This window comes from Condylura cristata, unplaced genomic scaffold (assembly GCF_000260355.1).
Source record: "Condylura cristata isolate star-nosed mole 26May11 unplaced genomic scaffold, ConCri1.0 scaffold00002, whole genome shotgun sequence".
NCBI lineage: Eukaryota > Metazoa > Chordata > Mammalia > Eulipotyphla > Talpidae > Condylura > Condylura cristata.
In genome coordinates, this window is record NW_004567103.1 from 21,452,816 (window position 1) to 21,470,328 (window position 17,513).

Consider the following 17,513-nt stretch of genomic DNA (forward strand, 5'->3'; position numbering starts at 1 on the left):
AGTAGAATCTAACCTGAAACCCAAAGACCTGGTATACTAGACTGTGACCCATCTTCACCCTCTTTTCAGGACTAATTATTCATTGCCTCAGCCAAAAAGCTGTTTCCCACCAGGGTCAACTACATGCAATGACAAGTGGACCCAGGCCTCTTGCCTCAACTGCACATCTATAAAATTTCATCTCAGCTTAGGTTTTCCTGCTCAGGTTTGCCTGTGGTACAGTGGCATCACGGCTTCATTTCCAAAAGCTAGCTCTAATAAATCATCTGTAACAGAATCTTCATCTCAGAGTCTGTTTCCATGGAAACCAAGCCTACATCACCTATGCTCTCAGTTTCCTATGTAACCATGGTAAATCCACTTAAGCACACTTCCCTCTGTAATTAAAGAAGTCTTGCTGGGCTTAGGGCCACCAGAAAGCCCCGGAGCCACACCGAACAATCTTCTGCAGTGGTAGAGACCTGCTTTCAGGGCTCACCTGCTCTGACCCTATGCAAGCAAATCCAGACATTTGACAACACATCTTTTAAATTCCACATCCCTTAAAGGGCGAGAAAGGGAAATTCTACATCACTCCCAGGGAAATGGAGCAAACAGCTGAGCCGAGCTGACCCACTTGTGATTCTCACTCGTATCCTTTAGAATGCAGGTCATGACCCAAAAGCACACACACAGGGAGAAACAATCAGAAAAGGATTTATTTACACAGGAAATGAGAAAAAGGAGGGGTGGGGGGGAGAGAATTATTCGTGACGGGCATGTGGCCAGGTGCTATCTCTTCTACTCCAGATAGCATTCCCTACCCCAGAGACTAGGGTTCAAGCTGAAGCCACACCTAGCAAGTCAATGGCGCCTCCAGACACCCCTCCTTGCCAGCATTCAAATGCCAAAGCCCCAGCCAGCAGTTTTACTGCTCCAAGGCCCCTGCAGCTTAACTGCCAAACGTGCCATTTCCTCTCCTATTCTCCATCCTTCCTCACCCAGGGAGAGACCAAAAAGCTCCACCTTCACCATCAAGTTAGTTATGAGCACCATCTACTGCTTAGAGGTTGCCACTGGCTGAGAGTCTAGCACCTAAGCAATGAGCAATAAGTAATTGATGAATCAATTAAGTATTGAATATGTATGTACATATATTTCATATCCGACCATGCTTCCATTTCCTTATACCACTATATTGTTGAACCCTAGCTAAGCATTTGGTTAATTCCAGCAGTAATATCTGGCACGCATTCATACTTTTCTAATAGATCAAATACACTGAGTAGAATATAGAACCTCTTGATTTTTGAAAAGGAATTATCTGGATGAATAAACTGTGTCACCATTTTCACTATCACTGCTTCCAGTAATTTTCCTGACAGGGATATTTTTAAATTCTTTAGCTCATAGCACTTTATCCAGAAGAAACCTTAGTAGGGATTCACTCAAACTTAAGTCAATTTCTCTCTAAAGGCAACTGCATACCACACCTGGGTCCCCTTAAAGTAGTACTATCTCTGGGGTTCCTCCCCACACTGACTACCATTAGAACAAAGCAAATATTTTCATATCATATGAAAAGAGAAAAATTTTTGTAATCCTCATGACCATTAAAAAAAATTCTAATTCCCTACCTTCATATCACCTTTCTTATATTGTTGATGCTTTTACTGAAATTAACTAAATTTAAACATAAGCTTAAAAAAATACAAGGGTTTCTCATACTGTGAAGTTACTTATCAATAAATGCTATCCAATTTAACAGCAATCCATGGAAACAGATTTTATATTGAAAATGTCATCCTTTCAGATTCTGGTATAACAATAAGTAATTTTGGAATATAAAAAAGGATTTTGCCAATATGAGACACCAAAATTTATTTCTATCCTTGTTCTTTGCTCTTAACATGACTTTTATCTTTCAACTATCTAGGCTTATTCAGAAACTGAAGAGCTTCATTTGTCAAGCTGAAAGAGTATCTTCAGCTCATCTATCTATTTCATACCAACTATAAAATATTCATAAAATTTTATTACTACTGTAGGTTCTAATATAAATCATGAGCCAAGTGATAAAAATAAACAAGTCAGATTAGATTGTAGATTAAGCAGGTTAAAGCTTCTTTGTCTCATACTTAACTTCAATATTGTGAGGTTTGCAGGCCCCCTAATTCCACTATCGGGGTCCTTGGCAGAGAGGATGAGAGTTTAAATCTCCTAAGAGTAGTACCTGGGAGTGAGGGGAGATGATGTTCTAAGGGACCAGTTCTCAAAGCATGACCTAGCGCCTCTCAACCCTAAGGGAGCTGGGAGATCCTTTCTGAGGGTCTTTCCATTCCATAAAACATTAACTTCATAACATTACTTAGGCATTATTTGAATGTTTTATCCTGCCGTATTAAAATTTGTAGTGGTGTGGAAAACTGTTTGGAGGTTCCTCAAACTGCTTAACATGGAGCTTCCCTATGACCCAGCAATCCCACTCCTAGGTATCTACCGAAAAGACACAAAAACAGTGATTCAAAAAGATAACTGCACCCCCATGTTTATTGCTGCTTTATTTACAATTGGAAAAACACAGAAGCAGCCCAAATGCCCAAAAGTAGAAGACTGGGTTAAAAAGATGTGTTACATATACACAATGGAATATTACTCAGCAACCAAAAAAAATAAATAAATAAACACATGCCTTTTGCAGCAAGTTGGATGGAGCTAGAAAAGATAAGTGAGATAAGCCAGAAAGAAAAAGAAAAATACCGGATGGTTTCGCTCATTGCAGGAGTATAACAGACCAAGAGAGAAAATAATAATAATGATCAGCCATATACCAGAGACATTTTATGGGGGTAGATTGGGGAATGGGATCAAAAACGGGGGGGGGGAGGGGAGGAAGGTGCACAGAACTATGGTGATGGCACAGGGTGACTTGGTGATGGGAAACCCATGGGGATTACAATTGAGATGGAAAAAAAATGTACAAAATGATGTAAAATAAACTAAAAAAATAAAATAAAATTTGTAGTGGTAGTTCCACACAACAGTGAACCCGCTGGCACCTCAGTACATATAACAGCAACAAACTATTCTAGGGGAACCTTGTATTCTTTACCAAAGGCACTTACAAAAAAAAATTTTTTTTACTTAAGAATGCCCATAATGAAGCAATAAAAATTAATGGCTCTATTAAATCTCGGTTGTTGAGTGTTTGTCTTTTAAATACTCTGTTAGAAAAATGGAGAGTGCATTGTACTGTATAATAATGGAAAATATCTCCAGGAAGAGGTTTTGTGCAGTGGAATTTGCAAACCAGCCTAGCTGCTTTCTCATGTTAACACTATTTGTTATTTTTAAAAGACTTATTTTATTTATTTATGCACACAAGAGCTGGGGTGTACGCCAAAGGTGCAGAGGGGTGAGAGAATTCACCAGAGACAGAGTGGGGAGCAGGACAGGTGAAATGACTTAAATACACTGTTGAGGGGAGCAGAGGGCAAGACAGGAAAGATCTGCTGCACCCTGTGGGTCACCTCCCTGGCCAGGGATAGAACTCATGCTGCAGTGGCTGCTGGTGGCTTCATAGTGCTGAGACTTAACCCCTTGCACCATCAGGGAGGATTCATCACATAACACTATTTGAAAGAACAGCTGACAGGTAAAATACATTTATTCAGAGTTGGCTGTTTGGTAGACACCTTACTGAAAAATGAAGTGAGTCTGTAATTTCAAGGAAGCAACTAACAATATTATCACCAATGATAAAATGTTTTTCATTTTAGGACTTTAAATTTTATCCAATACTATGAGCTTAACCATTTACTAATGCCTAGATTTTGCTGATGACATTGGTAGTCATATAAACAAATTGTCACAGAGCGATGGAACTCATTGCCCAATGTACATGGAAGCCAAATCACTGTGACGCAGACTCTGAAAGAAGTCAGTGGCTGCAAGAAGGCAGGAGGCAAGGTTCAAATCTTTCTTGCTAAGAGTAGGCCTTTGGGCAGTATTTAAGGATTTGCAGAAGGAAAAAAGTCTAGAAAAAATGAAGTTGGACTCTGATTTGTTGCTTTGTATGGAATCATGGTGTAATTTGAATTTGGGTTCAGAACTGCAAGAAAGCTGAGCACCCCTACCTTCTAAATGTTGTTTGCCTACCCATGAGTCAGATACTTTGGTTCCCTTTTCTATGAAGTTTGTCCCAGGCAGCTGAGAGAGGTCACCTCAAGGACAACAAATGCTCTTCTGCACCTGGGCTCTGAAACACAATTGTCAACTTGAGAAAATCTGTTTTATTGTATAAACTGGGTTTGGGCATTTCTGTTCCATGGTCTCATTCTAATTATACCATGTATTGTCAAGTTCTGCTGTTCTTGCAAGATAAGCAGAAACAGGGAAAAAGTCACTGGAGCAGAAAAATGGTGAGAGCTCCATTTGGTTTCAACACAATATTATGGTTGCAAAGTGTGGTAACATTGACAGATCTGCCAACTCAGGAAGTGGTATTTTCTAAATTACCAATAGGTGATATTATAAAAGTCATAGGTAAAAGATCGAGTTAAAATGCAAGTTAGACCAATGGATTTTAATGTAACGAAGTATGAAAAGTTCACTGGTGTGATTTTAGATTCTACAGTGCAACTATGCTTTAAGAAATTACCACCTGTCAGACTTTTGGTGTAATTTCAAAGATGAGTATTCACAAATACCTGGTAAGCCTATTAAAATATTTCTCTTTTGTTCCAATTTGTGTCTCTGGAAGGCCACATTTTCTCCAAAGTATGCAAGTCTGTGGGGAAGATGGGCACCAAATAAATTATATTCCCAAACTATACATGCTAAATGCTAAGCGAAAAACCATATCTTACAGTAGACACAGAGAGACACAAAAATGTAATCATATAATAGTATATGATTACTATTACACTTTGAAGGAATCTACTTAACATAGTAAGGAGAACAAGATATATCCATTTTTATTGTAAATTACATAAAAAACTGAAGGATTTTTCCATGTCAGTGTAATATCCTGTGTTATATTGGTTTATCAATGATCTTTTGAAAGCATAGGAATTATGTAGCAAGCCCACTAACTTTCCATTATTTTAATTCTCTTTCACATCAGTCAGTGAAAGTTAGCAACTTGCACTGTCAGGCACACAGAAGAGGCATAAGCAATATTTGCTAAATGTGTGAATAAGCTATCATCTTACCTCAGATGAGTTCGATGATAAACAGATAAAATTATCAATCACAATGACGTCAAAATTCAGTTGTGAAAAAAGGTGCAACTATTTGTTGATAACTTGCCCTCTAATTAAGCCCCCATTTCAGATAATTAAGTTCTTCCTCCAAAATAAGAAGCAAGACAGAATTTCTTTATTCACCACATTTATTCAAACTGACATCACATGGCTCCGATTACAAAACACTGAGAACTCCACATTTCTGTACCCACAGAAAGCATTAGCTATAAAAGAACATCAGACAAGATCAAACGAAGGGACATTCCACAAAGAAACTGATTTGTACACTTCAAAATGTCAAGTTGTAAAATCAAAAAAAAGCTGAGGAACTGCTCCATATGGAAGGAAACTAAAGGATCACACACTGATCCTGGATTGAGTCCTGAACCTACGGAGGACATGATGGAATAATCTGTAAAATCCATATGAAGTCTGTGGCATAGAGGGTTATAGCACATCATGCTGATTTCATCATTTTGATGACATGTATTGTGGGTACACAGGAGAATAATTTTTTAAATGAATGTTTACAATGACCAGTACCATCAACACTTCCTGGCTCTATAGCCTATGTAGACGACAAAAATGAGCAACTTGGATATGATTCTTTGTTTGGTTACCTGCAATCTATTGCCAAAGGATAGAGAACAAAGAGTAACGAGCTGACACTGAAAATGGGACTTCACAGAGCACAGTGACAGGAACAGCAAGATGGGCAGGAAAGGCAATGAGTCAAAGACGCATAAACATTCAAGTATGGGATAAGAGCACTCACAAAGGTTGACTGGTCTTGGAATCATAGTTGTAAACAAGATAACAGGTATGAGAGATGAAAGAACAACTAGCCTCAAGCCTAAGAATTTTTACCATTTATGATTAGAAGATCAGGGTATTATTACCAGCTTCAATAAAAACTAACTACACCCCAGTTCTTATATGCATAAATAATTAAATCTTTTTCAAAAACCTGACTACAAATATCAGTCATCAAAAGAAAGAAAATACTGATACACATTACAACATGAATGACCCTTAAAAACATCATAACTGAAAGAAAGCAGACAAAGCCCACAGAGTATGTGAGCCCATTTCTGAAATGTCCATAAAAGGTTAAATTATAAGACTATCTGTGTCCTAGGACTGAGGATGGTAATGGGAATTAACTGTTTTCTACATTTGACTATTGTAAATAACTTAATTGCTATCCCCACACTGAGGATCAATGCAACTTAATTTTCTCATCTGCTATATGGTGACAATTATAATGCCTAACTCATAAGGGCACTTTAAAGATCAAATAAGATAAAACAGGTCAAAAAGCTCAGAATAATAAGTGCAGAATAATGCACTGCACCCAGAAATGGCTCGAGGTACACACACACACACCTCAAATACACATGGCCAGTTTTAATGTTTTAGAAAATAAAACACATAAAAAAGCAACACTAATAAATTAAAAACACAGAAAAAAGCGTAAATTCATATTTAAAGATTCAGGAACGAACTATAGTTCACCCCAGATCTATTCCTTAATCAGGTAAATCACTTAAAATGCAGTGGGAGAATTTATTAAAGACACATATAAGGTACTACGAAAAACATAAGAAACTTAACAAATATAGTGTTATTTCCCTAATAGTGTTGAAACACAGCATAAATAAATGCTGAGACACATCCTCAGCCTATCATCTTCTTAAATTGACATTTTGATGTGTAATTACATGATTTTTCAGTAATTTTCAGTAATTTCCACATTTTCTTTCTATACAAGTCCTTTATTGAGAATGCATTTCCATCTTAAATGTTTACTGTAGTAAGCTTTATTATAAAGAATAGGCTGTCGTTCACCTTAATAATATAACACCAGACCGAATAACCTATAAGTCAATACTACTGAGGTCAAAAGTCACCTACCTACCTCACTGACATACATAGATTCCCATATTTCCTTGTCCTTCACAGTCTATGCTATAGTGCTGGAAGCATCAAAGTTCCTTCTTCCTGGTAGGTGTCAAGTGATGACATAGATACTGCCTCCTAAATTCAATCCTGTTCATTTTCTTTTCCAGTACAGTTCCCTACAAAGTGAAAGCCACTAACCTCCACTCCAGACATGTAGCTGATTTTATCTGATCCTTTGCCTTGTTTTTCTATAAAGGATTAGCATTAAGCAAACATCTGTTTAACGTTAATCCTTTGAAAACATAAGCTGGATATCTTTGGTTCAACTATTTTTCACCAGCATCAGCATTCATATCTTTAATTATGACTAAGACCACTTACAAAATAAATTTCTGTTTCATTATCCTCAAATTCCTTAAGTATTTCTCCTGAAAGTTCTTAATATGAGGAAAAAGAGATAGATTTCAATATTTGATCATTTTAATCTTGCTATCTTCAAAAACAAATTTACTCTTTAAATTGCATTATAAAAAATACATTAGTCTTCACATTTGTTATACATGGAAATATAGAATTTTTCAATATTTAAATATAGCTTCTCTTTACAAAAAAAAAAGTCACTCAGAGTGCCAGTTACACACAATTTAAATGCAAATAAAGCACACATAAAATAACATCCATGTACTGTATAACCTGGGCCATTTATAATAAAAATAAATGCAAGATATGAACAAGATTGATAAAATGCACCTTATGACTACATTTTAATTATTTTACTATCAAAAGAATCTGACACATCCTTGAATACACAAAAACATCACTATCTAATCTGTGAATTAAGTCAAAGTATATTTTGACGAAGGAGTGGATCTTACATACTACCAAATTCTGAGCAAATTTCACTTCTAATTAATTTAAATTATAATTTTTACAACTTCAAGTTTTCAAGTTTATGTAAAATAATGATTATAAGAACTTAGTAAACATTCCCCAAATGTTTACAAAAAATAATCAGTATTGTATTATACTATTAGTAACATCAATTTTAAATATAAACCTCTTTCAAAAATGAGACTAAGAAGTGTTTCTACTATGAAAAAGGAAGTAATTTTTTTTAACTGTAAGTTTTTGCTGATTTGAATTACAAATGTGTTCTCTCTGCATGGAGGTACAACAATGCATGGTTACGTAATTACATATTCTATTATTTTCACGTGATCTTCTTGACTTACACTAAAAGCTTGCACAATGTCCCACTAACATTACTTACGGGAATTAAGTGTCTACTTCATAGGGAGACAACAATACCCACATAGAGAATTTATAAATTAGCTGCTGTTCACACCATAATTTGTAAGGGTTTTCTTCCCAAAATTGGAGGATTAATTTAAGCTAGTATTCCAAGGTGATATTTTAAGAAAGGAAATTAAAAGATCTATATATGAAAGGTTGAAATTGCTTTGCAACTAGAAACATAAACATAGATCTATTGTTTTGAATACAATTACTTTTTAAAATTTAGACGGAATTATAACACACCCTCATAACACCTACAGGTTAAATAATGTCCCCTGAAATAAAACTCCACTTAGAAACCAAGCGTTACACTATATTTCATTAATCCTAAGATATTTTTAGCTCTGAAATTATGGGACACTAATTTAGTTTCAATAAAATATAGCAAGTACACAATATAGTTTATTTTCTATTTTCCTTTAACATAAATGATAGATGATCCAGTGTCACTGGTTAAAAGGATACCCTCAAGTCTGAATGGTATCTCTTTAACATTCTTTACTTGAACTATTAAAATCAGTAAGTTTAAGGAAAGCCAAACCAACATACAAATCATAGTTTTTCACTTGCAAAGTGGGCCTAAGCTTGATTTGCTCTTTTAAAATACTGACTATGGGGCCTCCCTGGTGGCACAGGAGTTAAAGTCTCAGTGCTATGGAGCTATTTCCATCCACTGCTGTAAGAGTGGCATGCGTTCAATCCCCAACCAGGGAGCCAACCCACATGGCACTGTCTCACCTGCTGCTCCTCTCAGCTTGTACTTCAGTAGATCTGCCTATTCTGCTGCCCACACTGTCTCTAGTGAATTCTCTCACCCCCTCCACACACCCTCACCTCTGGCCTACACCTCAGTACTCGTATGTATAAATAAATAAAAATCTTTTTTTTAAATACTGACTGTAAATAATTTCTTAATGACAACAAAGATCTGTCCAAATTACCAAGACAATAATTTACTTCAAACTATGAAAAATGACATGGTAATATCTAAGATATTTTAAGAAACAAGGCTATAAAATAACCTGGATCTTCATATTAAACTGCCAACCCTTCAGGTAGAAGAAAGTAAAGGTGATAAAAAAAAAGCGTAATCACACTGTCAAGTTCATTTTCTCCTTATGATCTAATAGTACTACAGAGGTTTTAAGTGTGTATGGGTCCAAAAGAGCATTAGAGACCTGCAGATCCAATTTAAATGCGTTACAGATTTTGCATATGTAAGTAAAATTACCAGGCAGTTTTTCAAAACTAGATTAAAGATTATGGAATCTTATCTCAGAAATATTTTTTTCAAAGCAAGATAAATTGTATTTTGTAATTACTTCAGTCAATCCTCTCAAAATCTGTTAATTTATGTTTCCTCTTTTATTATTATCTCATTTGAATGTGATGTTGACAATGCCGCTATGGAAAAGATTGTATGTATGTATTCATTTATGCCAACTTTCAAAAAGTGAAAGTAAGCGAGCATTTAATGTTTCTCATGTTTACGTTTGCAACATTATGACCTGCTGATATGAGATACAATAAATTATGAGGTATGATTTGAGACAAAGTTGTATATACTGTACTAAATTATATGATATAAATTAAGATGAAACTCTTCTACAATAAATGGACAGAAGGTGCTTGCAAATCTTAAAAAATAAAAATCTTCAACACTAATTTTAAATAAATATAAAAGTTCTGAAAAATATCTATAGCAAAATAATTAACTGTTACTTTTCCCCCAAAGATGGAGAGCTATATGCACTAATGAAATTACCAAATATGTTTCCATTGACCCACTGAATCCTCAACTAGAATTAACACAAACACTCTGGATTTACCTTATTTCCTCACACTGATTTGACTGCCTTGTCTTTATTCTACTAAAATATGGCATCTCAGCACACATACTTCTCAAAGCATATACTCTAACAGGTTTAACAGGCTTGTTTGGTTTTTTCCTAGGGCACGTTTTCTTACCGTTCTTCCTACTTTGTACAATGCTGGATGAAGCCTGCACAGGCTGCTCTGGAGAAGAGCTTGCAAGATCTCCGGCCGGCTGTTCTTCCAGGCCAGCAGGCAAAACCGAGGAGCTAGAAAGTATCTTGACTGGTCTCTTTGCCTTCTTTAACATGCTGATGTCAGATCTTTTCTTAAGATTCATTTTAATAAAAATGTTTCTTGATTGGTATTTGTGACGCAAAAAGACAGAGAATTTAGAAGTATATTTTCTAATTATATCACTTAGTTTTGTCCGAATCCAAACTGATTGTTTTTCTGAAGCAATTCCCATTTTTTGCTGGAGAGTAATTGGTTTACAAACCAGATTAGAAAAGCCTGGCTTATTGTTAGTTGTCACCTTCCTTCTCTGAATCTTCTTTTTACTTTCTAAAAGCTTCTTTGTAGCCAATTTTGGAGAGCTTTTGGTAATACCACAATTTGGAAGAGTAAACTGGAAATCACTTTCCCTTGGAGCTGCATTAGAATTCAAAACCTTGGACTTTTCTAGAGAGATGGAAGATCCACTGGCCCACTCACATGCCACCGACTCATTTCTTACAAAGCTTTGCAAATCGACATCACCATCTTCCACATTTAAGTCACTCCCATGAAAATCATTGTTAACCTCATTATCCCGATAATGCTCTGGTACTTCTATATTCGAAGGAGGATTACTTGGAATTTGCCTCTTTAATGGGTCATAAGAACTAAAGGAATTCCGTTTATATCTGTACTGGATGTTAAAACTGTGATTCTTCTTCTTCCTATGGGGCCTCTTTTTAGGGAGGCTGAAGGATTTATTATCTTCCTGCAACTCAAACATATTTGCAGAGAGAATACAGAGTAAGGCATTGGGTTGCAAAGGCTTCAGAACATGAGTACCCAATTGCAGAAATTCAAGTTCTCCAATTGTCACTTTCCTTATCTTTTCTATGTCCTTCTGTGAATTCTTCCTCATTGTTAAGTCGTCTTCTTGGCCAGTTGTTTTTGTCCCTGGGTGACTCATGACATTGGTTTGAGTTCCATGGCTGACTTTTACAGCCTGGCATCGAGATGCTACTCGCCATGGATATTCATAAGGCATTTTCACTTCAGAATGATGGCTAAATTTATCTAAGGCCACGGAAAAGTCAATATCTGAAATATCACTTGTATTATCATCATAGTCTGAGAAAACTTGAATTGATGTCATCCCCTCATTTATATCAGCCCAGGTAATCCTTTTCCCTTTATTCAAATTTTTTTTTTTTCTTTTCCTGGTCTCACAGTCATCATCAAAGTAACAGTGGAAATGGCCTTCCCTGAATTCCTTCACAAGAGCACTAATTTTCATATCCTCTTCTTTCAATATCTGGGACCACGTTTTCCCCACGAATGAAGGAGGTACATGAGGCAAAGCTTCAAGAACTGGTTCATCAAGATTATTTTGTATGGCTCCTTTTGTTTTTCCTGGGTTCGCTCTAGAATCAGCCACAGGAACAGAGTTTGAATGGGATATATAGTTCTTTTCTTTCCGTCCTAAAGACATTTTCTCTGATACACCTGTTTTATTAACAGCTTCATGAAGCTGGTCAGACTGAAAAGAGGGATCACATGGAAAATTCATCTCAGAATGAGGTTCACAGCGCATGAAGTGTAGATTTTTATGTTTTAACTTCAAAAAATTATCTTTATCAATCCTTTGATGGACTGTTGACTTAGGAGAGGCATTCCTATCCATTGCAGACACACTAGATTTACAGTTCTTGTCTTGTAGGTCAATGTTTTCTAGATCTTTTTTAAGGCTGACATCTTTGCCAGTTTTCTGTAGTTGGTGAATCACTGACTGAGAAGCACCTCCCCACTTAAAGTTTTTTTTAAGACTATGAGAATCACAGCTCTTATCTTCTAGGTCAATGTAGTTCATCATTTTTTTATCATGTCCTTGTGATTGGCAAGTCAAGGACTGAAGAGAGGCATCAACTTGGAAGTTTACTTCAGATCCATAAGACGCACAGCTTGACTCTTGTAGAATAATATAATCTTTCTTCTGGTTTACTACTTTGAAAGTCTCTCTAGATTGGTTTGTCAGTGAGCCAGGAGAAACTTCACAAACATATCCCACTGGAGAATTGTAATAGTTATGGCCCTCACCTTCTAAACGGAAACTTTCTGCATTTATACAATTGATTTCTTTGACAGTCATTTGAGGTGAGTCAATCACTGCCTGAAAATTGGAATCAGAATCAGGAATCACTTCACAATCATTATCACTGGTCACCAAGTCCACAAATAACATCTTTTGAAGATTTGGTTCTTTGATTGACACTCCATGTTGGTCAACTACTATATGAAGAGGAATATCAGAATCACATATTAGTTCACAATCACTAGATTCACTGTTTTTTTCTCCCATGTCAAGATGCTCTTCCTTCTGAAAGTTAGTTTCTTTGCAAATCATTTGAGGTTCGTCCACTTTTAACTGAAGACAAACCCCAGAATTGCATTTTATTTCAGAAATAATAGACTTATAGCGTTTACTTTTTAGGTCACTGTGAGACTTCTTCTGCAGGTTTATTTCTCTGACAGGAGACTGGTCAGCTACAAAGTGGATGGGATTATCAGAATCATAACTTACTTCAAAATCACCTAGTTTATAGCTCTTATCTTCCAGGTAAACATGATCTTCCTTCCAAACACTTATTTCTTTAACACCTTTTTGAAAATGGTCAGTCACTGACTGAAGATGCTCAACAGAAGCAAAACTTGTTTCAGGTCCGCATGGTCCACTGTTCTCATCTTTCCTATTGGAATGTTTCTCTTCTAAAGCAGGTGGCTGCTCAGTCACTGACTGAAGTGGGACATTTGAAACATAAATTATTTCAGAATCATTGGTTACATAGCTTTTTCCATCTAGACAAACATGACCTTCCCTCAGAAGATTTATTTCTGTAATGTCTTTTTGAATTTCACTAGTCACAAACTGAAGAGGTTCATTAGCATCAAAATTTACTTTTGAATCACTAGGCTGACCTGTCTTATCTTCCAAGTCAACATGCTCCTTCCAAAATTTGATTTCCTTAACGACTTCTTCAGTTCGACCAGACATTGAGTGAACGATGACACCAGAATCATACACTATTTCAAAACCTTTAGATTCATTCTTCCTATCTTCCATGTCAGCTTCATCTTTCCAAAGGCTTATTTCTTTAACAGTTTCTCTAAGCTGATCAGCCACTGACTGAACAGGGTCATCAGACTCAAAACTTATTTCAGAACCAAAAAATTGACTATGCTTACTTTCTAGCTCAGTATGTCCCTGCTGCAAGATGTTTATTTGAGGTTGATCAACTACTGACTGGACCAAGAAATCAGAATGCAAACTCATTACAGAACCACTGTATTGGCTGTTCTTACTTTCCAAGTACACACGACTTTCATTTTCAAGTTTTATTCGTTTAGCAGCTACTTCAGGTTGATCAGTCACAAACTGAGAAACATCAGAATTGTGCAATTTAGAACCATTATTTTCCTCATTATTTTCCAGGTCAATATCCTCTTCCTTACATAGGCTTGTCTTGTTAGCCACTTCCTGAAATTGCTCAGTCAATGATTTAAGAGGGTTGTCAAAATAAAAACTTATTTTACAATCATTAAATTTATTGTTTGCATCTTCCAACTCAGTATGCTTTTCCTTCAAAAGGGTTAGTTGAGGCTGATGAATCACTGAATGAAAAGGAGAGGCAATATCCCAATTTATTTTTAAACCTCGAGATTCAGTACTTTTTTCTTTTGGGCCATGTTCTTCCTTCAAAACAGCTACTCGAGGTCTTTCAGTCATTGAGAGAGAAGGGACATTAGAATTTATAATCATTTCAGAACCACTACAAGTAACACTCTTGTTTTCTTCAACAATATGCCCTTCTTTCTGAACATTAATTTCTCTACCAGCAATTTGAGAATCAGTCACTGAATAATGAAGCTCAGAACACAAGTTTACTTCAGAAACACTGAATTCAGCACTTTTAGCTTGGACTCTATCAGCATGCTTTTCTTTTTGAAGCCTTATTTCTTGAAAAACTACTTCAGGTTTGCAAGTCACTGATAAAAGAGGGACATCAGAATCCAAACTTATTTCAGAAGTACTTAAGTTATTACCCTTATCTATTATGTGTTCTTCCTTCTGGACGTTTTTTTCTTTAACAGTAATGCCAGGGTGATTAGTCACTAAATGAAGAGAAACATTTGACTTCAATCTGCTTTCAGAAATACTAGATTCATTATCCTTATTCTCTAGGTGTACCTGCTTTTCTTTCTGAAGGTCTGCTTCTACAAGGGTGTCTTCAGATCGTTTAGCCATTGAATAAAAAGCATCATAGTCCAAACTTATTTCAGAACTACTAGATTCATTTTCCTTATTTTCTAAGTGAACTTTCTCTTCTTTTTGAAGTTGTATCTTTTTAATAGCTACTTCAGGAGAATTAATTACAGGAGATACAGAAGAATCTAAACTTATTTCAGAACCCCTGGGTTCATCATTCTTCCATCTTAAGTATGCATATTCTTCCTTCTGAAATATTTCTTTGGCATCTACTTTAGGCCGACCAGTTCTTGAATAAAGAGGTGCATCAGAATCAAAGTTTATTTCAGGAATACAAGATTCATTACTCTTATTTTCCAGATCATGAGATTCTTCCTCATGAACAGTTATCTGAGGTTGGTCAACTGAATGAAGAGAAATATCTGATTCAAATGTTATTTCAGAACTATCTGATTCACAGTTCTTACTCTTGAGGTTAATATACTCTTTTCGTATTTCCTCAATATATAGCTCAGAATGCTCAGTGGCTGACAGAAAAGAGGGATCAGAATCAAAAGTCAAATCAGAACTGGAACACCCACAGCTCTTAATTTCCATATGAATATTAGACTCTTTCACATTTAATTCACCCAGAGTACCTTGCAGTTGATCATTGGTTGGGTTGTAAGGAAAATCATGAGAATCAAAACTCAAGTCAGAAATGCTAGATCTGGCACTCTTATTTGCTAAGTTAGTTGCTACTTCTTCAGAGTTTACTTCTTTAACTGCTTCTTGGAGATGGTCAGCTACTAACTGAGCATCAGTGTGAAAATTCATTCCAGGACCATGTGATTTACAGTTTATGTCCACTAGATTCTTCTTCTCTTTCAGAAGATTTATTTCTTCAACATTCCTTTGAGATTCATCAGTCACTGTATTCAAAGAGTCATCACAATCAAGATGTAATTCAGCACTACTGGGATTTTGGTTCTCATTTTTCAGGTAGACACATCTATCCTTTAGGTTTCTTTCTTTGACAGCCAGTTGGGGATGGTCAACTACTGACTGAGGAACATAATCATCAAAACTCATTTCTGAACAACTTGATCCATAATTCTTATCCACCAAGTCAATGTGTTCCTGATTGTTAAGTTTTGTTTCTGTGACAGCCACTGGGAGTTGGTGAACCACTGACTGAATTGAATAAAAGGAATCAGCACTTACTTCAGAGCTGCTAGATCCATAGTCCTTATCAACCAAATCAATGTGTACCCTCTCAGGAAGGCTTACCACTTTTGCAGGCTGTTGGAGGGAGTCATCAGTTGACTGAAGTGAGGCACCACAGTCAAAAGTCATCTCAGAATCACTAGATTCATAACTTTCATCAACCAGGCTAATAGGCACTGCCTTCTGAAGACGTGTTTCTTTAACAATTACACGAATTTGGTTAGAAGCCAACTGAGAAGAGCCACCACAATCACAGGATTTCTTATTCTTATACTGCAAATTAGCATGTAGTTTACGTGAAAGGTTTATTTCTTTAGCCATCATTTTAGATTGGCCAGTCAGTGAATGAAAACAGGGATTACAGTCAAAACTGATTTTATAACTTCTCAATTCACTGTTCTTATCTTCTTGGTCAATTTGCCTTTCCTCCCAAATGTCTTGCACAAATGTTTTAGGTTGTTCAGAACCTGATTGCAGAGAGCCACAACCAAACTTTATTTCAGAACTCTCTGAGCTCTTATATTCCAAAAAGGCTGCCTTATTAAAAACCAAATGCATTTCTTCTTTAGTATGATCCATATTAGAAAGCTTCTCATTATACTTTGAAATGGCATCTTCCAAGACTTCTTTATTAGCAGGCATGTCAGTTTTATTTAGGCTTACAGTTGGGTTTACTACTAATTTGGAAGAAGTTTCACATTTTAAGGAGTCTTCAGTACCCATTACATCATGGAATTTAAAGTCAGTTGACAAAGTTTTACCCTGAGACTCTACATCTTGGTATCTGTCAACTTTGCTAGGGGCACATCTGCTAACAGACTCCAAATGGATCACTTGTGGTAACTCAGTAGTATTAGTTGTAGGTGGTCTAACATAAGAGAATTCAGATAAACTAGCCGGAGCATGAGAAATCACTGAGGGATATATTGAGTTTTGTCCATTATTTGTGGTTTGATCATTACCTACTTGATGAAATTCACTCAAACCACTCCCAACTTTGTGAACAAATTTCAAAGGTAGCTGCTGTCCCTTCTCCAATTTTTGAATAACTGATGGTCGAACTGAAACACCCTGTATATATTCCTGAGATTTACTAGACCTGGAATATAACTGCTCATTAGGTTCACAACATTTGGCTGATATTTCTCTTCTGACTCCAGTATCATTCTCAGACATTTCTTCAGAAATAACATTGTCAGTAGGAACCACTTCAGAATGTGATACGGTATTCACAGGAAGTCTCTCACTTTGCACTGATCTAAAAAGCAAAAAAGAAAATCCATAAAGATATTACAATACCTGGTTAAGATGTATAAAGGCAAAATATGTACTTTCTTTCTATCCTGTGCCAGATTCTTAGAGTCAAAGGAGTTTCAAAGCCAACACACCATGCTGTGTACTATATTCATTTCAGAGACACAACGAGTACAGAAAAGCAGGCTGATCTGCCAATTACTATTAAATAAGGACAAATGGCTCTTAAAGATGAGAAAACCATAGGTAATATCTTGTATCATTTTTTTGTAGTCAGAAAGTTTAGGGCATATTATTTAACCTTGTATGCTTCAGTTTCTACCTCAAAAAAAAAAAAAAAA

General features: G+C 36.1%; 1 protein-coding gene across 1 annotated transcript in view; it reads right to left on the reverse strand.

Annotated features, from left to right (window-relative positions):
• Positions 1 to 10,228: 10,228 nt before the first annotated feature.
• The window catches only part of ZDBF2 (zinc finger, DBF-type containing 2), an 18,774-nt gene continuing 11,489 nt past the window's right edge, over positions 10,229 to 17,513 (reverse strand). The window contains exons 3-5 of the mRNA XM_012725289.1: positions 14,678 to 17,176; positions 14,226 to 14,539; positions 10,229 to 14,111 (exon numbers count right to left, since the gene is read on the reverse strand). Of these exons, the coding sequence (XP_012580743.1) occupies positions 10,249 to 14,111; positions 14,226 to 14,539; positions 14,678 to 17,176 (6,676 nt within the window). The 3' untranslated portion in view covers positions 10,229 to 10,248. The remainder of the gene's footprint in view (positions 14,112 to 14,225; positions 14,540 to 14,677; positions 17,177 to 17,513) is intronic.